At 38.2% G+C, this 21,932-nt stretch overlaps 1 protein-coding gene across 3 annotated transcripts in view; it reads right to left on the bottom strand.

Moving 5' to 3' along the window:
• Nucleotides 1-21,932, bottom strand: part of SEMA5A (semaphorin 5A) — a 327,513-nt gene that overhangs the window by 184,618 nt on the left and 120,963 nt on the right. For all 3 annotated transcript variants that reach the window (XM_049823923.1, XM_049823924.1, XM_049823926.1), the window contains exon 5: nt 9,388-9,433. In XM_049823923.1, coding sequence (XP_049679880.1) covers nt 9,388-9,433 — 46 coding nt within the window. The remainder of the gene's footprint in view (nt 1-9,387; nt 9,434-21,932) is intronic.

Consider the following 21,932-nt stretch of genomic DNA (forward strand, 5'->3'; position numbering starts at 1 on the left):
ATTCTCAGCTTAAATATTGGTTGTTTTTTTTTAATTTCATGGGTCAACAAGCAATGGCAAGAGACACTACGGACCACACAGTGCCCTTATGCTAGGTACTGACAACCACTAACATACAGGTGTAAGCTGAAGTCACCTCCTATATGTAGAATTACCCCAAAGCATCTATGTCCATTAGCCTAGAAGAACTGTTGACTGGATCTCTGCAGTACAGGAAAACACAGTCCTCTCTGTGACTGAAAGATGAGTCTTTAAGCCTACTCTTTGAATATGCATGGGTTACAAACTGTGGCTGAACTCAAATTAGTTGTTACAGGCCAGAACAGACAATGAAGTTCCATATCAGTGACTGTAAGCAAAAATCAATAATCATGTTTGCAGATACTGTACTACAGATGTAATCTCTTTCAAAGCATACTGCATATTCCACCTCTTTTCTCAATTGTTCAGCACTGCAGCATCTAGGTGCCAAAGAGCTGAAACTCTCCATCAGCAACTGCTATGGCAGAACCTCCACGTGGGCAAGACAATATAAGAATGAAGACAATCTGCTTTCAGTCTACATATTAGTATTTTCTGCTTTCATTTTCTGCACAGTCTGCTAACATTCCTACAGCTTTTCAGTATAGAGCCTACACAGAAAGAGGCTGATTCTCAACAGAGAGCCCATGTCCCTCCACAAGTATTGCCCTGTTGTCACAGAACACTGCTTCAGTTCAGAATTAGTTGAAGTATGCCATGGTCTTATACAGTCCAGATATTTAGAAAGGACCAGCCTGATTTCTTTTCAAACAGATGCTACTTGGTCATTCAGCTTGTGGAGCTGTATCGGTATACTCATGTTTGTGAAAATGTAAACATGAGCGCTGCCTCCTTAGGAAGAGACGTTTCCACAATTACTCTTAATGCACGTAATGCAGCCTGATTGACCACCATACATACCAGGAAAATTAACATGAAGGGCTAAATTATACCACTATAAAATCCACATCAGCTGTTTCATAAATATCTGCTGTAAAATGTACGCACATACCTTTTGATATCACCTCTTTTTCTCATGAGAACAAATGCACTCATATTATATATTCAGGTGATCCAGGTTTCCCCTTTATCATAGAAACAAAACAAAAATGTTTAATATCTAAAGAAAAGAGGGGCTTTACTCCAGTGGAAGTGAAAAATTTTAGTACCTATTTTTCTTCTTTACTGTGAAACTGGAACAGAAAATTACGGTAAACACACAACAAATGCAGCCTAACAAGCAGAGGTAAGAAAGAAAAAATAGAAATAAAAAAGCTAGGCTTCTCTAGCTAAATGGATGTGTTCAGACTCATTTGTCTAGAAATGCACTTGCACTTGTATTTCAGTACTGGCACAAAACAATGATAGATACAGCAAATAAATGAAAAATGATAACGTCTCTGCCTGGCTTTCTTTTTCTTCTCTTTTCCTCCATCTCCCAAAATACTAACACATACTGATAAGCCAGAACAGTAGCAAAGCCCTGCCAATTTGCCAATATTCTTTCGCTTCACTTCGACTCTTTCTAAATGTACGTGACAAATTTCAACTCTACTGAAGGGTAGTCAATTACAGATTCTGGAGAGGAAAACTTTCCAATTACGTAGAAGCCAAGTGTAAATGAATAACAAGCAGAGATGAGCAGAAAAGGAGTCACACATCCAACTGGCCACCTCATCTGTCCTCTATGTAGTTTTGTAATGGGGGTCTGCATATGAACTCAGAACATCACACACAAAAAAACCTCAAACAAACATAATATATGTAACTACACCTATGCAGGTGAAAAATCCCATGCATAGAAAGAATACTCAGAATGTTCAGTACTTGGCCAAATACGACCAAAGATGGTTTCAGAATAGTAGCCATCTTCTGTGTTAGTATGTAGGTGAATCTATGAACACCAGCTGTTTCAGTAGCAAAATTTTTTTCAACAGAAATGGAGCACTGTCTGCCGGTAATTGATTCCCCCCACAAATACAGTATAGAGTGAAGATCAGGATTTGTGTCATCTAACATGTTTTATCTAGCTTGAGGAAGCCCCTTTCAGCTGCATGTAGAAGACATCATTTGGGTAAAGGTTAGAAATTATGCACTGCTAGTTGAATTCATCCTTTTCTGGCTTCAGTCAAATTATAAGTTTGGTCAGACATTATTGTTCTGCAAGCAGTAAACATAATGAAAATACTAATGGTATCACAAAAAAAAGAACTGGAATGGACTTAAAGCAGCCACCTAGTCCATGTCTACCTGCCACAAAGGACTGGCTCTGGCTTCATAAATACTTCTTAACTCTTTAAATTCTCAATTCTCTAATTTAATTATTTGTGGACTTGCTGTATAATAAAATCCAAAAGTCTGCCATCAGAAAGGTATCAACAAGAGGAAGAGGTATTGTATATAAGTGGCATTGTCATACACAGATGTACCACGCCTTGCCTTTTCTTTTCTTTTTTTAAACTCTGCTCTCAGCACCACCTTATACAAAGGTAACAGCTCAAATACCTCCTCAAGTTTTGCTCATCCCTAGCACCCAAGCAGAAGTTTGCTCTACCATCCTTCAGTCACTCTGCAACTTGCTCACCTCAGTCTCCTGTGGAAAAGTTGTATGAGCACTAGCTGCCCCCTCTGCTTCCAAGCTTTCATGGAACAGCATGGAACTTATCCGCTCTGCTTATCCATTTTTCATTCACACGTCCCAGACACAAATGTGAAGGGCTCAAGCAGAAGTGATGTTTTGGTGGCTGATGCTCCTTCACATAAAGAAGGGGAAAACCCACCTGTAACAGGGAAGAATATTCTCTATTCTCCTCACCCTTCAGTAGATTCCAGGCACAGGAGAACCCAACAGAGGGGGTTTTTCCATTTGTTTTGTTTGTTTGTTCCACCCCTTAGGGACCCAAATAGAATGGTAAATCTCACTCTGCTTTGCATTTCAATATTGCCAACCTACGGCTGTCACAAGTTAAGGACAACCCTAGGTTAGTTCCCTTATGCCTTCAAGTGTGAAATCAGAGAAAGTTCTTCTTGCGTCTCCTTTTGTGCACAGGCAAATTCACCCCCAAATAAAATTATGATTCATTAGGTTTCTTTCATGTATTTCACAAATCAGACATCTATTACACAACTAGTGACTGTAAGTAACATACAGCGCAAAAAATAAAAGGACTGAAATACAGTGGATGAAAGTTTTAGAAAAAAACATTAAGCTGCCTTTTAATGGGTTCCATTAATTTGGCAACTCAAAAAATCAAGGCAATTAAAAGATTAAAGCTTAGTTTCCTTACCTTTATCTCTGAAGTTGTTGATTATAACTGAAATTTTTAATATCAGCATAGATTAAAGTTTTGATTCTACCTGATGACTTCTTACAAGCTTTTATTTTGTTCATAGCAAAGGGAACCCTGGGGCACTGTCCCACAAATGAACCGTAAGGAGAGGCTGAGTTATTTGCACCTTTACTGGAACACCATTCTCTCTAGATTGGGCCAAATACCACCTTAGCCAAAAAGACAAACTAAGGTTATGAAAGCCTCTCACAAAAGACATGATATGATCTCAGTTTATAATAATAACAAGCAATTACTATTTTCAAAATAGGATTACAATCCTGGTAAATATTTGATTCCTTTAAAAAAAATATATAGTGTTGTTAAAAAATCGTATTCTGTATTACAATTAAGGTAAAAATTTATAAAAGTCTTTCAAGTTACACATATGAATTTATTGGTAAAAAACCTCAATCATTAAGTCAAAGTCCCTCTTTGTTTAACCTAGATAAATACAAAGTATATATTCAAAGTATATTACAATTTACACAAGTCATTATTTAGCCTACCAGCTAGCCATTAATGACTCCTATAGAAGTGAACTATCATATGTAACAGGTATTGCAGATACTCCTGACACACTTAAACACCAGCAAGAATTCCCTCTGGTAAAACTCATTCTCCAAAGTAGCGCCTTTTCTTGACAATTTGTACAATCCATAGATCCAATTTTACCTTTAATTCCTTGAATGCCTCATTAAAGGGGGGGTGGGAGGGTGTGTATACTCACACACACATCTATATCTACATATAAACCTCCCAATAATCAAGATTCCAGAATTTAGATTTGAATAGAACACATGAAAAAGAACCTCCAACCTTCTTAGCCTGCAGAAAGTATTTAATTTGAATCTTGTGGTACACTAGGGGCTAAAATTGCCTTTAAAAATGGACTTTGAGGCATGTGTATTTCTAACTGAAAGATGTGCAGATTCAGCATGAGAATAAAATCTCTGGACAATTATGTGACTACAGGAGCAGGTGGAATAGGATCATATTCAACCTTCTGGGCATCTCAAACTGAGAATAGGCTTCATAGATGGAAGATTCAGATGAGAAAGGCAAACTCCAGCATGTGTCCTGTAAATGCCTTAAGAATGTGAGTTTGTAAAGAAGTTCGTCTTACGGATGAAGGAAAGATGCATACATTCTATCAGGTTTGTGAAAAGCTGATACATGCTGGCTTGTAAAAATATTTATGGCATTTGTGGCATAAACACTTTTATAAGCTAGCATGTTTGAGCTTTTCACTCTTTACAGATACATCAGCAAACTTGTCATGTAGGTAGATGCAAACAAATGTCTGAATTTAGAAGCTCTCTTTCCAAAGAATTGGGGGGGGAGGGAGGGGGGGAACAAAAGGTGAAAACCAGACAGTTGTTAAAGCCATCCTCTACATGACATCAAAGCCCCACTATTAATCCTGACATTGGCTAGCTATCAGCTTTTTTAAAAAACATTTTTGAAAACAAATCTATTCCCTTCAACACTACTATTTAGATTTCTGCTTTTGTATTTTAAGGAATATAAGAGAGTTTTTAGGAAATCCAGCTTTCATCTTGGCCAATGCTTTTATGGATTACTCTACTATTACTTGAGGTGAGCAATAGCAAAGCAAAACTCTCAAACAAAATCATGCAGAGTCAGGTCTTCTACGTCTGTGAGCCTACTATTGCTGTAGCAAGAGTTATAAAATATTTGTCCTTCTACAACCACAGCCCAATGAGTGCTGCCTTCCTAATCCATAATTGCTGTGCACGCATTGTTCCAACAGGCAGCTTTGAACAATTTGACTCTTAGGCTTCTCCGGCAAGAGCTTAAAAGGCTTTCACTTGTTTTATTCTTCTTTATTCTGCTACACAAAGGAAATTGCTGAGACACACCAAATACTGGTTTGCTACAGACACCATCATATGAAACTTGCTTACTCAAACAACGGGCTTTTCCTGTAAAGTACAGAGCACAGAACCATGACATGTGGGATGACAACTTTGACGTACCCACAATGGGCAACGATGTCTCACTGCACAGTCCTAGCTCACGTTTAGATACACGTCCCGTCTGATGCAATCTAGTAGCACTCTAACCCTCACTTTTACAAGGGATTAACTTTCATTAAACTGATGGAAACAGTACACTTTCAGTACATGAATCTCTGTTCTGCATTTCTTTTCTAAGAACATGCATTTCAAATGGCTGTCTGGTTTGGGTTTTTTTTTAAAGGAAGGTTATCTTGTGTTTCAAAACTGTTTTCCAGGCATACACTTGTAGAAAACAGAGCATACAGATATTTTGGCCCGAAGTAATTTTTGCACAAGTTTGCAAACAAGCAGTCATTATTTTACTTTGTTCTTTTTTAGAGCACTTTCCTATTACAAAACTGTACCTGATACTACTGCAATGTCTGATAATATTCCCAAATAATAATATATAAAATGTCTGTCTTTTCAAAAATCTACAGAAAGCTGTAAACAAAAGATTTGCAAAGATGCTTTTGCTATGACTAAATGATCCTTACTGTTCCAGTTTGTTACATGGAACAGGAAGCCTTTTATCTTCATAATAGCAGTGTGTGGACAAACTAACGACACGTTCCAACAGACACTTAAGCATGACAGATGAGGAAACTTGTTTACACAAAAATAACTGAAGTGCATCAACGGTCAAGATAAAGTTTTAGGCATTCCCTTTATTTTCCAGATAGAAAAGTACTAGAAGAGAGATTAAACTGATGAATCAAAGTAAAGAAATCAAAGCATCGATGTAAAGAAAATAAACAGTTATAAAAGTCTAATTGAAAACTGTAGAAAAGGAAGATGCAAATTGTTAAGAATCAGCCTTGCTTCCATGCTGGAAGTATCTGCTGTGCATGAGGAAAAGGCAGCAATTTTCCTCCTCCTTCAGACACACAATAGCAAATATAGAGCTTGAGCAATTTTCTAAAATAATTAAACAACAGGTGTATAGGTTGTCTTGTTTCTAGCCCTTTGGTATTGTTATTGTGCTACACTGAAAGCTTCTTCCAGCTAGCACTTCACCGTGTGACTTTTTCTTCCAGACCAGAAAACAGTTTATTAGCTTGTGAAACATCTGCATGTTTTTACAAAGGCTGGTTCATACAAAGAAATCAAAGTGAGCAACATTAAGCAGAAGAATTAAACCTGGTTTTTACATTATTATTATTATGACAACTGTGTGAAGAAAAAAATGCTAAAAGTTCTTCTGTCTGTACATAAAGCGCCAAAGTGTTGTCACTCAGCAAACAAATGCTAACTAGCACATACAGTATTAATGAGTTAAACCACAGTACGCTTTATTTCTCCTGTGAAATTCCATCATTCTGTTTTGCAAGGATTTCACATAAGTTTTACTTTGCTTCTCATTTTTATTCCTACCTCCCTCAACCATAATAGAGTTTCAGGTTTGAAAGATCTGGAGCTTCAAAATACTGTAATTTTTAATTGCTAACGTGGTAAACTTTATATCCACTAATCCTATTCAAAATATTTCTTTCACCCCATGTGAATAAGAGAGACATCACGTGCCCTAAAGTTTCAGAAGTCAAAGTTTACTTCGATTACACCTGAGGTAATCCTATACAACATGTTGGGATGACTGGGATTGCAGCTAGGATGCTGTCGTTCCAACAAAACTTATCTGAAAGGTCTGTAAATCTCAGTGAATCATTTGGTAAATACACTCTTGGCTCTAAGCGGGTTTCAGGTTGGTAGCTGGTAAGTTTGAATTCCAGGTTTCCACAGGAATGGTTACTGTCTCTTTCATTACTAAAGCTTTCACACTTCCCAGCGTGAGGCAGAGACTCTCTTCATGTCTTAACATTTCCTAACAAAGGCTGGGAAAAGCCGTGCATCTTTATTATGGCTGAAGACTTGGAAGAAGAGTTCAGACAAGTAACCACCAGTAGGGAGAGCAGCACGGACCCCTGCCCCTGCCCCGGGGTACCTGGAGGGACTAAATGGCCTCCTGAGAACTCTCCCAAATCTACTTTTATGACTACAAGTTCAGTGACTAACTTCGTACTTTCATAACAGAGTACAAGACGACCCGAGTGTGTTGTGTAATGAGTTTGACAGTCCTAAACAATTCACCTTACATCCTGGCTTACTTGCATCAAAACAAAGGCTTCAGCCACCTCACAGCCGACTTGGAGCTGCCATAACTGGCATATCCAAGGAAACACATCTTTCGGATAAGGGGTGTCCTGGGGCACTCTAACAGAACCAGAAGGGAAGCAGAGGGGAAGAAGAGGAAGAGAAGATCTCTGAAGGACAAATAGGAAGGAGTCATAACGGTAGATCTGAAAATAAGGGAAAAACCGAATACTTGGAGTAGGGGTAGTAAAGATATGCTGGCGAAAGAAAAAAATTTACATACTTTGGGTTTGATTTAGAAATGCAATCTCCCTAAAGGGTTGTGGAAGAAGGTTTGAAGATACAGAGACAAACCAGTGGTGCTACAGCATTGAAGATGGAATAAGAAAGTTTACCAAAAGTCAGCTTGAGAAGACTGTTTAAAGGCTTCTGCACATTCATAAACCCAAAACCTAGTAACCTTGTATCACATCAACAACATGATTTCTGTCTTTTTTTTTTTTTTTGCTGATTGGGGTGGGTCTTCGTTCGAGTCAGTCAGCACAATTATAAGCCTCTGTAAACTACAGATTTCTCCCTCATTAGTAATTTCAGCCCACTGATACTTATCCTAACAGAGGAAAGCTGTGAACTTCAATCTATGAATTAGCAGCATAAACTACAACAGCACCATCAGACACCTCCGAGTGCAGCCTCTCAACAAGAACCTTCATTCAGGATTTAACTGAAATTATTTGCCAGGATATTGAGTACGTCATAAGGTGAAAGTACAGTCTGAATTCTGGATATTAAAAGTGCCTGGTGAGTCACAGCCTTAAGCACTAGCAACAAAATTGAATATTTATCAATACTGCCATTTTGGTTAATTATAAGCCAGCTTCAGATCTTGTTTCTAATAGTCTTGGAAGGTAAAGGAAGTCTGCAAGCCTAATTAAAGCATACACAAGGTGTTCTACAAATCACAAGGACAGCCTTATCTGAATGCATTTTACTTTTCCATATTCTACTGTATAGTATTACTTCATGAAATAACAGGCACAGTACTGAATCTAAAGCTAGTTAATTTTAAATTGCAAAAATGAAAAGATTATGAAAAACCATACATTTCTATTTCATTGTGATTTTCTATTTCTTCACCTTAGCAAGTTAGCCAACTCAATTAAATTTACTGGAACACCTCTTAGAGCCAAGAACAGGAGAATAATGAAGGTTAGAAATGATGCCAAGGTTAAAAATAACAAAAGAGAAAACCAACAAAACCTAAGCAAGGAACACCACTCAGAAGACTGAGGGAAGATGAGTTTGCTAGTATATGGAAGTCAGATGAAGTTCAGGGCAAAATAAATTGATCAGGGATTCTCACTTACCTTTCTATGAAGCCTAACTGCCTCTAGAAGGCTTTGTTTCACCTTCCGAGCTCTAACAAGTTTTAAACAGTAGATAGCTGCCTTATATATCAAACTGAGACTCTGATACCTGTGTTCACACTATATTTCTTCCTTGAAAATTTGCTGTTTCATTTGCCTAAATTAACTTTAGCAAGTATAAATGAAATTTTGTATTTATCATTATAAAAAATCTTTATAATAACAATAAATTTTGAATACAGAAGCTGCACAATCATAAACTGAAACATTTTTATAAGAGAACATGATCCTCCTTCCCAGCCTCCATTTTTTATAGATTCATTCTAACAAAATGACAGCAGAGGAAGGTAGCATCAGGTCTGTATGGCCTGGGACAAAGGCTAATCTGGAATTAAAATGCGTTAATATGACTTATATAATATGGGGCCACAAAGAGGACAAAAACAGACGCACACTTATCTGTAGTTATGAAGCTTATGAATATGTTGATTAACTGCTTTAAATCATCTGCTTACCTACATCATGCAGAAGAACTAAGAAAACAAACACAAAACATACCTGTATTAGAGAGAGATCCTCAAGCTGCAACCTGAAGAGGTAGTTTCTAGGGTTAAAAAAAAAAGTAGATAAAAATTAATTGTTATTAGTGTTTAAGTAAAAAAATAATGTTACTAGTCTTTAAATAAAAACATAAGTAATGAATATAAAAGACCGGAAAAAATTTAAAAGTGACTGGTAGTCAGGACTCTCGATTCCTTCAGGGACTGTCTTAACACACAGCCTTTTGGGCTAAGGACTAAGGCAATTTCTAAAACCGATCTTCATCTTGAAGGACTGGCCACGTATGAATAAAGTAGATATTTATACTGCATACATGTACGCCTGAGCCATTGCTCTAGTCTTCCTTTAGAATCAACGAGGAGAAATGCTCATTACTTTGGCAGATTCGTGTGACCAGTGTTAGATGTCTAAGTGAAAAGAGGAGGACAGGCAGGTTAAAGCTGCCCGTTTCTCTCCACAATGATGGGAACCTTACGCAATTAGCTCAGCCACACATACGTAAAGTTTGAAGCAAAGGGGCCCAGTACGATGGAGTGTCTGTAGAAGCCGCAGACTTTTCACAATTCTGATTGAAGTCCTGACACCAGGTCTAATTTCTTTGAAACCCAAGGATTTTTCTCCACGTACAGCAGGAGCTACACACAAACCGAGCACGTTTTTCAAAAGCCCATGCTCTTCTTACAAAAGCATTTCTCACTCCGCTTTTTCTCTACAGCGGTATCGCTGCACCTACAGAACTCGGGAGGAGATGCAAAGGCACTGCTTGAAACCTGGGGAAGCGCTGGGTTCGGACACTCGGCACGGCGAGCGTGCCCCGCCGACCAGCACCGCCTCCTTCAGCACGTAGTGGCGCGACACCTGTACGCCGTCACCTCTCCTCCCCGCGGCCGCTGCCCAGCTAGTTAAAGCAGCTGCCTCGTCACACCTCTTCTGATGAACCAGCCCCGTGGGCAGCGATCATGGGATCAGTCCGCGACCCTCATAAAAAAGGAGCAAATACCACACGTCTTTGACGTGATGTCAGCACATCCTTCTCTAGTGCAGATTCTCTTTCATGCAGTAAGGCTGCAGTAAGGCTCTTCCATGTTCCAGTCCATATGCTTCTTGCCCAATTTTTTCTTCTTTCTTTCTTAGTTTCTTCTCACACCTCTTTTTCTTCTTTTCATTATGTCTTTTTTTTTTTTTTACTACATTTTCACATATATATTCTTCAATCATCTTCTGCCTAATTTTTACCTTATTTAAAGCAATTCTGATTTTCCAATGCCACTACAGAGTAATTATGTTTTCTAGATAAAAATTAAAAGGAAGACAATTTTGAAGGATTAATATAAATTACTTCAATTTTCATTTATTCATACCAAATCCGTAATGTCAATTTCTAAGATTTCAACAAATTCACATAAAGTAAGAAAAAACTGATAACAAAGAGATGAGTAAATTTAAAATTTAAATTTAAATATTTGCATAATTCACAAATGATCTGCAATATTACATCCATGCAACTGGTAACAGTGTAATCCAAATTAAAATTAGGCCATATTTTTTGAGATATTAGTTCTAATTCTTTCCAAAGAGGTATGAGGTATTGTCAATGGGCACAGATGGTCAGGACCTGTAGTTCACATCTCTATTAATTTTTTTAAACGAGCCTGCAGGGGTCACAAGGGGAGGAACAAAAACAAAGTGTGTCTAAACACACACACAAAAAAATATCTTTTTCAAAACATATATCTCAGCAACACAACCACTATCATAGCCAGCTTTATTTATGGACTCTGGGGTGCAGCTATGTGTATTTATTTATTGACTCTGGTACATATATGGTCCACTTAAATCGTGGACTTACAGGAATCAGGTCACTTTCCTAGGAATTTTGCTAAAGGGAGTTACTCAAAACACAAGAGGCAGCAGGCTCTTAAGGGCAAGAATTCACAGGGAATTAAAATAAAGACAGAATATTTGTTATTAGCACAGATGAATCACCACAAAGAAATAACTAAAATACTTGGGTTTGAGTCACGAAGAGACCCGATGTGGGCAAACACAGCAAACACTGCAGGACAACGTTTACACAAAGCGTCACCCACAAGGTACGTGCAAGTTGACTTGAAAGACTTTCACTGAAACGTCAGGAAGCGATGCCTATAGTCTTTCCAACCCATCTAAACTCTCTCTGTAAGGACACAAAATACCTTCACATCTGCAAAAGGTCTTGCTCAGAAATATTCAGCAGGGAACATACTTAGTCTGCTCCTCATCTCATTGCACGTAAGCTTCCATCAACCATCACCGATTGTGCTTCTTCCACTCCAGATATCAAAGTTAAAGAAACCTACAACTTCACTGCTGTTGCAAATCTTCTCTTCCACTTAGAGAAGCAGAACAAGTCGTCTCTTCCAGAGAAATTGAACTGCATCCTCAGCAGGTGTAAACTGTTTTCTTAACTCTGTGGTATCAGACTCACAGGAGTGGCACATAAACGCCCCACCTCGCTCTACAAATACATGCAGTCTGTGTTGCAGAACATTTGAGCAGACAGTCTGGTCTCACAGTTTTTGTTGTTGGGTCAGTACTTAGCACAGTGTCACGTCAATCTCTATGCATTCTTCATCTTAAGATAGCTACTGAAGATTTATCAGGGATGTGGCATTTTGAGACAGATTATCAACTTATTAATGTCTTCTTACGGACTTTCATCCTGACGTCATTTCAGCCTATTAAAACATAAGCTATTGTCCCAAACTATAAAACGTCTAAATTAATGAATATATAAACACAGTGTCAGCCTAAAAAAAAAACGAAAACCAGAGGCTGAAAGTTTTGCGGGATTTTTTCCTGGAAAATGAGATTTGTATCCTATGCAGTAGAGCACAACACTTCTACCCATCACTATATCCAGTGTGGAATTAGAAATATTGACCCTCTAAGTGTTAGGGAGACTAACATGTCTATATTCATGTGATGGAGCCAAGATCCAGAGCTAATGAGTGTACATCTTTCAACTTGCTTTGGCTGCCAATAACCAATTAAAATATTATTTTCAGCTTTATAAAGCCAGCAGAAAGAAAATGGAATAAGAAGAAAAGCAACGTGCAAGACTTAGTATAAGCATTACACCTTAGCAAAATAGAGTTAAACTGAGCAAATGGACAGCACAGAGTGACTGTGACTACATAAATAATGCCAGGGCAAGTGGAAAACTAGCACTCGGAGAGCAGTCGGAGCTATTCCTACCTAAATGTGCCCACTTCAGTAAAACTTGCAGGATTACATTTAGCTATACAAATACAATAGTTTAACATTCTAAGACATGCACCTCTAACATGGGAGAACTCATTCAGAAAGCACATCTATGAGAAAAAGCTACAAAAATATAAATAAGCAAGCGTGATGGTAAAAAAACACACTGGAAACATGATATTAATAAATCTGGCAGTCCAAAGAAAAAGTCAATGCCAATTTTCATGACACGTGCAGAGCCATGATGCTGCTCACGAGATAGGTGACAATATTCTTTTCAATATGTTACCGAGATAATGCCCTAGATCGCCATTTTTCAACCTCTGTTTAGCTTTATTCTAGCGCATTTATGCTTTGAAGGCAACAAAGGATGTGAAATAAAAATGACCAAGTAAGTTTCTGAAGCTTAGGTACAGACCTCTTAGCATGTAGGCCTGTCTCGTCCGAATACTGCGGTAATAAAAGCACGACAAATACAACTTTACATGTTGCTATTAAACTGATTTGACATTAGCGGTAATTGGTAAATTTGTTTCCATTTGGTGCTTAATGAATGAGGAAAGCAAGTATGTTACATAAATCTGCAAACATAAGGACACTGTAATGAGAAGAAAACACAACTTGTCTTCCTTCAGATAGGCAGCAGGCAATAAGCATTTTGCTTTCCATTCACAGCACTGAACAACTTTTCTAGCTGAGCTATGGTAACTAAAACCTGTTAATCAAGAGCCTGCTCAAACCCAATGGCAAAGACTTTCACTGGTATCAGTAGGAACTGAACGAAGCACCACAAAAAGCTGCTCCAGTCACCTCCTTGGTGACAACGTATTTCAATCTGTTGCAGTGAATACATCCAGTATGACTACAGATAAAGGTATAAAACTAATCTTCTGTTTGTTCCTAAGCAAGTCCATGTCAAAAAAATCAATTGAAAACCCATAAAGTTTCAAAAGTGTAGCATGTTAGTAATGGTTGTTAAATCCAGCACTTTACCCTTTTCTTTGTGAAACGGCGAGCTATAAAACACGAACACAACAACAATACTGTTGCATTAAACACAGACATGAATTAGAAGAACATTAAGGTGGCACATACGGCTTAGACAAACGTACTATAGATTAAGCTTTTGAAAAACTCATAAATTAGCAAAAAAAAACCCACCCCAAGCCCCCATGTGCATCTGCAGTTGAAAGCCTGAATCAATAAACAGGGCTTACAGCAAACTCAGAAAATCAAGGCATGACCAGATATGCTATCAAATCTTCTGGAAATAAACCAGTAAAAGATTCCTTCCTGTGCACTTGTTTCAGGAAACTATTATTTCACATGAAAGAAGAAAATGTTATTCAATTTACTGGAAGGAAAAAATATTAAGACTGAAAATGAAAAGTATAAGCACTGTAAGAATCAACTATTAAGCAAAAAGTCACGATTCCACGATCAAGGTGGGAAAGCTCTGGGTAAAAGCCAATTCTAGTTCTGCAGTGTAGTAAAATCAGGAATTGGAAATAGAACAAAAAGAAAAAAAATAAGAATAGGAAGAAAGGAGATAATCAATATAAATAAAAAATTATGATGCAGAAAATTCATTTGGTTATATTAAGATACGATAGGAAAAATATGTGAAAAAGCTAAAGATGATACACTGGAAATGAAACCTAATCAAAGTGGTCTAGTTGAACTATTATAAGAAAATGTTCAAATCACAATAATGAAAAGCAGAATGGTCAATAAGTCATTTTCTGTCTGCATTTTGCAGGAAATAGAAGTCTCGGCAAATGATAATAATAAATTAAGTAGCTTACTGATAAATGCTAAAGATGTGAAAACAGCATATACACAGAGATAAATATTTTCAGACTAGCGGGGCATGCTAATTCAACCTAAAAATTACAGTGAAGTGATTTTTGGTCTTCTTATTGCTCTTTTTTAATAATTTCTAAAATTACAGGCTTTCTTGAGGAACGAAAGACTAACCATGTTTTATTAACATTCAAAAGGGCAAAAAGGAAGACTCAGGTGATCAGTGAGAGACTAAGGGTGGCAAACAGAAAAACACTATTGGAGTCAATTAGGAAAGAATCCCATTATAAATTAAATTAATCCACTCAAAGGTCCTGTAAAATCTGATTTTCATCTCCGATGGTTGCTCCTCAGGAGTAGCAAATCTCACTAGATTCACTTCCCTGTGGCTCCACTCACAGTCTCAGCAGCGACTAGAGATCCTAGAACGTAGCCCTCCTGCACGGACGTCCAGCAACAGCCAGACGGCACTTCCACGTATTTCTTGCCACGGGCTTCTCCAGGAGAAGCAGAAAGGCGCCAGTGGCGTGTCTCCGCGGCCCTGGAGCTCACCTTCCTCCTGCAGTCCCACCACGCCACGTCATCTCCAACGTGCATTACCAGCTCCTCCCGTTGGCCCCTGCTTCCCACACACAGCACCCAAGTTCCCCAGCTGGAGAAGGCCTCGGAATACTTGTCACCTGCGCACCTCTGCTGTATGCAGACCAAGGGTTTTCTGGATATTGTGCTTTAGTCCCGAGTAGTTTGTGGGCTTAGTCAGCTATTTATTTAGTAAGTTGTTGTTGGGTTCAACTTTATCCTGAAATACCACCTCAACCAAAACGTTAACCCTGTATTTCATAACTGTTGCTGACCAGATCTTTAATACTTCTTAATGTTGCAACACATATCTCGGTGCATGCCCCCAGTTTTTACATTTTGGCAGATATGGCATACACTGTACAGTACTCGCCCACAGCCATGTGGTCTTGTTACTATTTCATTATTCAACATATTTATCTTCTGTTTCTTTCCAAGATTAATTTGAAATTAAATTTAAATGCTACTATCTCCTCCAAAAATCAGTAATAGGAATGGGCTTAAATAAACAGAAATTTTAGACAGGTCACACGTTTTGTGGCCTCTTTTCTTACAGTAATCAATTTTGGTACATGAAGTTTACTTGAGTTGGGTTTGTTGTTTTTTTTTTATTGGGGGGGAGGTAAAGAGTCTAAGGTAGCCAAAGTTTAGACTTTTTTTTATTTTATTGTTTTATTAACAAAAGAAACTGCAACAACAAAATGATCAAAAATTATGTAAGTGATCATATTAATGCTAAAGGCACTTAAAGGAAGGAGATACTCAACTCGATGGCCCACATTTTCAAAGCCAGCCTTGAATCTTCCTCCTGTGATCATGTGTAGTGCTCTGGCAGAGCTGCTGGTTTCCAGCAGAGCCCTTCCCTTCAGTGGAAGCTCGCTGTACGTGGGAAATTCAGAAGCAGGATGCATACCAAGGTAAGCACACGATGTCAACACATCTCTATACAAAACGCAATCTTGCTCCCATCAGATCTTGAGAGGTGAAGGTCACCTGCACGGTGTGCATCCCTGCATTGTTAAATTTTCTGATTGTACTCTTGGAATGAGGATGAGACACACACACACACACACACCCCGCCTATCCAGCATCTCTCCACGAGGGCACTGTCGGAACTCGTGCAAGGTACCGACGTTTCAGAGGCAGGGCAGAGTCCTTCACAGACCTGACTGCTGCTCCAAGCGGTACCTCCCTAGGACTTCTTCTGTATCATGGTTATCAGCCTCTGGCCAGCTGGTAGCTCCCTGCCCCGCACTTCAGTGCCATAAAGGCACACACCAGTTCAGCAAGGACCCAACTGGTAACGTAGGACAAAACCCATACATTTGGACTAACAGTCGTTGCAGAAGGAAGGAGCGGCTAACTGGCATGGGAACACAGTCTAACCAGGAACCCAGAGAAGGCATAAGCTGCCACATTCTGCAGCAGGACACGTACTACTGCTAGCACAGACCAACTGTATATACATTAAGTCATGACTTCAACTAAAGACAGGTACTTTCAGAATACCACTCATCTGATGTCATTTTTAGAGGTGGCTTACACTGAAATAGCGGTGTTCTCTGCCAAAGAAGTTCCATTTACTCCTGCCATTTCTCTTTTCACCTTACCCTGAGTCAACTCCAGGGCTTCTCCTCTGATGCATCACTTTAGTTCCACTAATTAAAATGGCAAGAGATTAAATCAGCACAAGATAACAAATAATTTTTGTGGGGTTAGTGAATTGACTGGTGTTACTCTGCAACCAGACTATTACCAGAGGTGGTGCAAATGAGATAAAATTTGCATGGTGGAACAAGGCATGAGCAGGAGAGGTACAAAGCATTAGCTTTTAAAAATATTTAGGAACCCATTAGAAAGGTAGGAAAGAGAAGCAGTAGAGGGAGAAAGACCTTCCTCTTTCTGCTGCAGTAGGATGATAACTTCTCTTAGTTTTAACATTAAGCCATACCTTAGATTAGATTAGATCAGATCAATCAGTGGAAGGACAGACATTGATTACCCTGAACCAAGTGTTAAATGAGCAGTAAAACCCTGATGGATGTTCAAAGAATATAGCACTAATTCCTGGTGCCTGTATATTCTCCCAATATGTAGTGCTCAGAGCATCTCATTAACAAGAAGCTCTCAGATTCTCCTGCTGGGAGCAGACAACAGCAAGAAGCAAACCTGTATAGTTATTTATTCCTTTATTAGAGATTCTTAAACCACTGTTAATGAATCCTTTAATTTGCCTTTCTGTTATTATGGCAAGTAGTGGTAATGGTTCAAATTAACGTTCCCAAACACACATCTAATTAAGTGAAAAGGCATACTGTTACAGTCCTTCATCAGCGAGATAAGGAGTGACTGAGGCAATAAGCCACCTCAAAGCAAGTTATAATCCTCAAAGCAAGTTTAATTAACTTGCAGGAGAACATACAGGAGAAAGCCACTGTTATTAGGAAGCTCTGTGTAAAAAATAATGTAAGATATGTCTAAATATATATTATCCAATTAAAAAAAAAGTTGAAAAGCTTTGAGACCCATTTCTGATAAGTAACTACATAATTTTAAAGTATAGCTGAACTAGCCCAACTTGAATTTTAAAAATTAAATTACAACGTTTAAGAATAAACTCCAGCTAGGCTCTTACCAGTTCAGCATTTCAAGCACAAGAGGCTTGGGAAGAGGAAGATTACTTCATTTTTCCTTTAAATAAAAAAGTTTCTTCTGACATAATTCTTCTTGCATGATCTTAATAAAACCATTAAGAAAAAAAAAATATTTAAAAAGTCACACACAAAAAAAAAAAAAAGAGAAAAAAGAATGGATTAAAAGGAAAATGTTTCTAATTATTTTGAACACCAACATTTTTGCCCTAACCCTACTGGGTTAGACATGCTTCTAGCTGACTATCGTTTTATCAAAATGGCTGGAACTGTTTTAACAATTTTTGATTTATAGAGACTAGGACTGGTAAGTGTTTAGCGCATTGTCAAGGAACGAGGTGAAAAAAGGCAATGCACAATTTGCCAGGGCAATTCAGACACTGCTGTATCCTTCCCCTGAGCTGGTCTTTTCCCCCCTCAATTGACCTTTCCAAGACAGAAACAAAGAAAATAGTGCAGGACATATGGCAAAGCACTTCCACATCGGAAAAGAAGGCAAGGTTGTTCTTGGGGAAATCTACGAATCTCCATGTGTACTGGCATTTCAAAATACAGAAATCATTATCATATTTGATTAGATGCTAAGTCAGTCCACTAAATAACACAGAGAGAAATATTCACCAGAATATTTTATCAGGATTTATCAGAATAAGATAAACAAGCAGTCTCTCATTTCCTTGAGCTTACTGAGGAGCTAATGCCCTGAGAGTAATCCTTCGCTGATGCCACTTAATTATAAAAGTAAATTCTGCCCTGCCATATGGGTTTTTCTGAAGAAAACAAATGAATTCCCTAGAAGGTTTCAGATTGCAAGAGAACTCATTTATTTTTATCTGCCAGGTCATATGTGATGTTAAAAGAACAACGCCTGGGGCAAATTTTAAAGATACAGTTTCATGGGAACATAGCTACATTGCCCTGTGTCAAAAGCCAATAGTGTTTGTAATGTACTAATGACTGGTTTATATCTGTACTGAATTTTCTCTGTAGAGTGTTTCTCATTAATCTATTTTCTTTTTTTTTTTCCATTTTACATAAATGTATACTCTCATACAATTTAGCACATACCTATTAAGAAAAAAAGTTGCTTTTCAATTAAATCTAGACCCAATTGACATAACACTGAAAAATCTGTCACGTTCTTCAAATGCAAATTTTAACACCCAGCAACCATAATAAAAATCATTTTTCTTCTCTTAATTCAGCTTCATAAATTGAACTGTAATCTTTGCTTGTCTTCACTATGCACTTTGGGCTGTTTGATCAAAGTCGGGCAAGATAAATTTCTCCCTTTGCCTTTTCCCCTGTCTGTCCCCACCTCCTCAACCCCACTTCTCCATTTCTCAAAGCTATCTAAATGAATTTTTCTACATAGACATTTTGTGCAAAAATGTCCCAGGCAAGCGGGGCAACTGTAGGTTGCTACTGAGATCCAGGCTAACTCATCAGTCATTGTAGAAGATATTCCTCTCCCTCTGAAGCCCTCGCCAATATATCTCCTTTTGCACAGCAGGTTGACAGAAAACCAAATGACACTCTTTTAAAACAAAAGTACTACAGCACTTACGCTTCAGATCCAGTATAGGTTATTAAGCAGACCTGTTACGCCGGAAGGCGTAACGATTGTCAAGTGACTCTGACACAAAGACAAGTGCAAGCCTCGTTAAACTTGAAAGTTGTGCTAGCTCCTTTTACAATTAAAACAGAAGGTATAATTGAACCTGTACTGTATAGCAATATTCAGAAACTAAAGCAGTCGCTACTAAAAAGCATCAGACCTCACGGTAGCAAACACGTATGAGTGTGACCTAAGAAATAAAGACACTCCCCACAGTTGAGGTACAGGATTTGTGAGGAATTTGAAAAGCGAACTTTTCCATCCAGGCATCGTGGGATCATATCTGTCTTCTTACGTAGCTGGATGACACTGGCATCTCCCAACGGGAATCCAGTCTGGATCCCAGCTGGGATCGTTGTTACTTTGCTTATTAAGACAAGCAAGTCATGAACCTCTTCAGAGGCTGTAGAACTTCAAAAATGGAAGAGAATTACCTGCAGTGAATATCAGTGATGGAAAAGGGATTTAAGAATTTCCAGTAGTGTCAAATTTTCACAACACTATTTTGTTTAGTTTCTAAGACAATGAAATTTGGGGCAACAGTTCACTAAACTCCACTAAGGTAAAAAAATCCATTATAAACTTAAGCTGAGCCAGGACACAGCTCCTGGCTGTGAAAATCATTCCTCTGGTTTAGAAGAAAACCACATTACTAAAGCAGAAACCAAGAGGTGCAAGCATCACCCCCTGTTTTTGTTTGGATGCTGGACAAGTAAATCATAATGGGAGCACTTCTCTTGGCAGTGTAAATGGAGTGATCTAAGTTTATTTGTAGCTTTGCCACGTGCCACAGCACACATTTCCTTTCTCTACTATCGATTGGGTACAAAAGGGAAAATCATGTTGGAGGGCTACAGATTACCATTTTCACAACTGAACAGGAACTTTTAACTGTTCAGATCTTACTGAAGTCAAATTGCACATAGTTATTAGTTTTTCAGTCCAAAGTGTTAGTACAAGAAGATAATAAAAAAAAATAATTGTTGGACTATTCTAAGAGAAATAACTGTATATCAAAAGATATATCACCAGGGAGGAGGAATTAACAGTGCATTCTCTTCACTGTCTTTATGAGAGCACATTTGTGGCTTAGGACAGAAAATGAATTCTTCTAACGGCTCTTCAGATACGTGAATCCTGTGAGGCGAATGTGTAAGAAACTTGTACTAAAATTTTATCCACAGGCCGTAGCACAAGTATAGCAATATTAATGATCTGTTCAGATGGCCCTGAGTGAAAGGTAACTATAAACAGTTAAGAAAAAAACCCCATCAGTGCAGCCAGTTGAGACTATGAAAGGCTGCAAACACCACTCCTGCAAACGAGCAGAAAACTCGACATCATTTTCACAGCAAACGATTCATTCTACATGGTAGCAGCGACTACACGCAAAAGGTGTGTAATCAGTAAGATCAACACTTGCATTTTTGGGCCTACAGCACCCTGACAACGGGTTGCTAGTCTCTGAATCTATGACTCCAGGACATACAATGACTTTCACCACATAGTCTGGCACAATGCTTCAAGAAGAGAAAAACATGTAGTGAAAAGGACATACTAACATCAATAATATGTACAATTAGAGAAACCTGCTGGCTAGTGCAGTCATTCTAAAGTGAGGTCTCCATGGCCAAACACAACAGCACTCTGGAAAATCTTAGAATTTAAAATGGAAATGCAGAATAAGGAAAGGAAAAATCCAATAAATTCTGTGAACAAATAACAGCCAACTATACTGGACCATGGAAAACCAAGATTTCTGTTGTGCTTTTAAAAACATATTTCTAATTTTGCAACTTTAGGCACTACAAGAGATATGAAGCTCTGAAGAAGTATTAACTTATGGAGAAACCAAATTAATCCTATTGCTTTTACTGTATTGAATCTTTTGCAAAAGGCAAAATTGGCAGCTGGCATTTTTTCATAGTCTCTGACCATTCAACAAAGTCATCCAAAGCTTATCCCATAGTGATTCAAAAGGCTTCATCAAAAGCGCAGGTTTAAACCAGCATATTCTTTGCTGAGATTTGGAGCCCAGATGAACAGCAGAGAGGAAAAAAAAGGGGGGAGGGAGGGAATTTTCTTCATCAGTTATGGTGATCTATACAGTGTGCATCAATCCAACACAAAATTCCACGGGACTGAGGAGACTCTCAGACAGCTCTCTGACTTACGCTGGCTGTCTTTACAGAACAGCGCCAGCTGACAGGCTCATGCCTCATTTCATTTGGCAGCGTACAGAATAGAAAAATCAACATGAGTGCACAGGATATCCCACTTCAGGTGGGCCAGAGACACATACATGTATCTCCACACTCAGAGAGTTCTGCCCCTGTAGATAAGCAACTTCCACTGGCACATGGTAAAAAAAAATTTCTTGCAGTGCACTTTATGACTCTGTATTTTGAACCTCATTTTCAGCTAAGAAACAAATTAGGAAACAGAAGTATATTCCAATGCTAAAACTAACAGAAAAATGAAGGGACTACAACTTTGTTAATTCAAGAGTAAAATATATTCAGAAGGCAGATTTAAATAACAAGATTAGACAGTTAAATTTTTTTGCCAGCCAAAACATTTTACTATATTTCATATGCTAAAAGAAGAAAAAAATGGTGTTCAAGGACTGTCACGGCTTCAATGTTGAC

The sequence above is a fragment of the Accipiter gentilis genome, chromosome 20, assembly GCF_929443795.1.
Source record: "Accipiter gentilis chromosome 20, bAccGen1.1, whole genome shotgun sequence".
NCBI lineage: Eukaryota > Metazoa > Chordata > Aves > Accipitriformes > Accipitridae > Astur > Astur gentilis.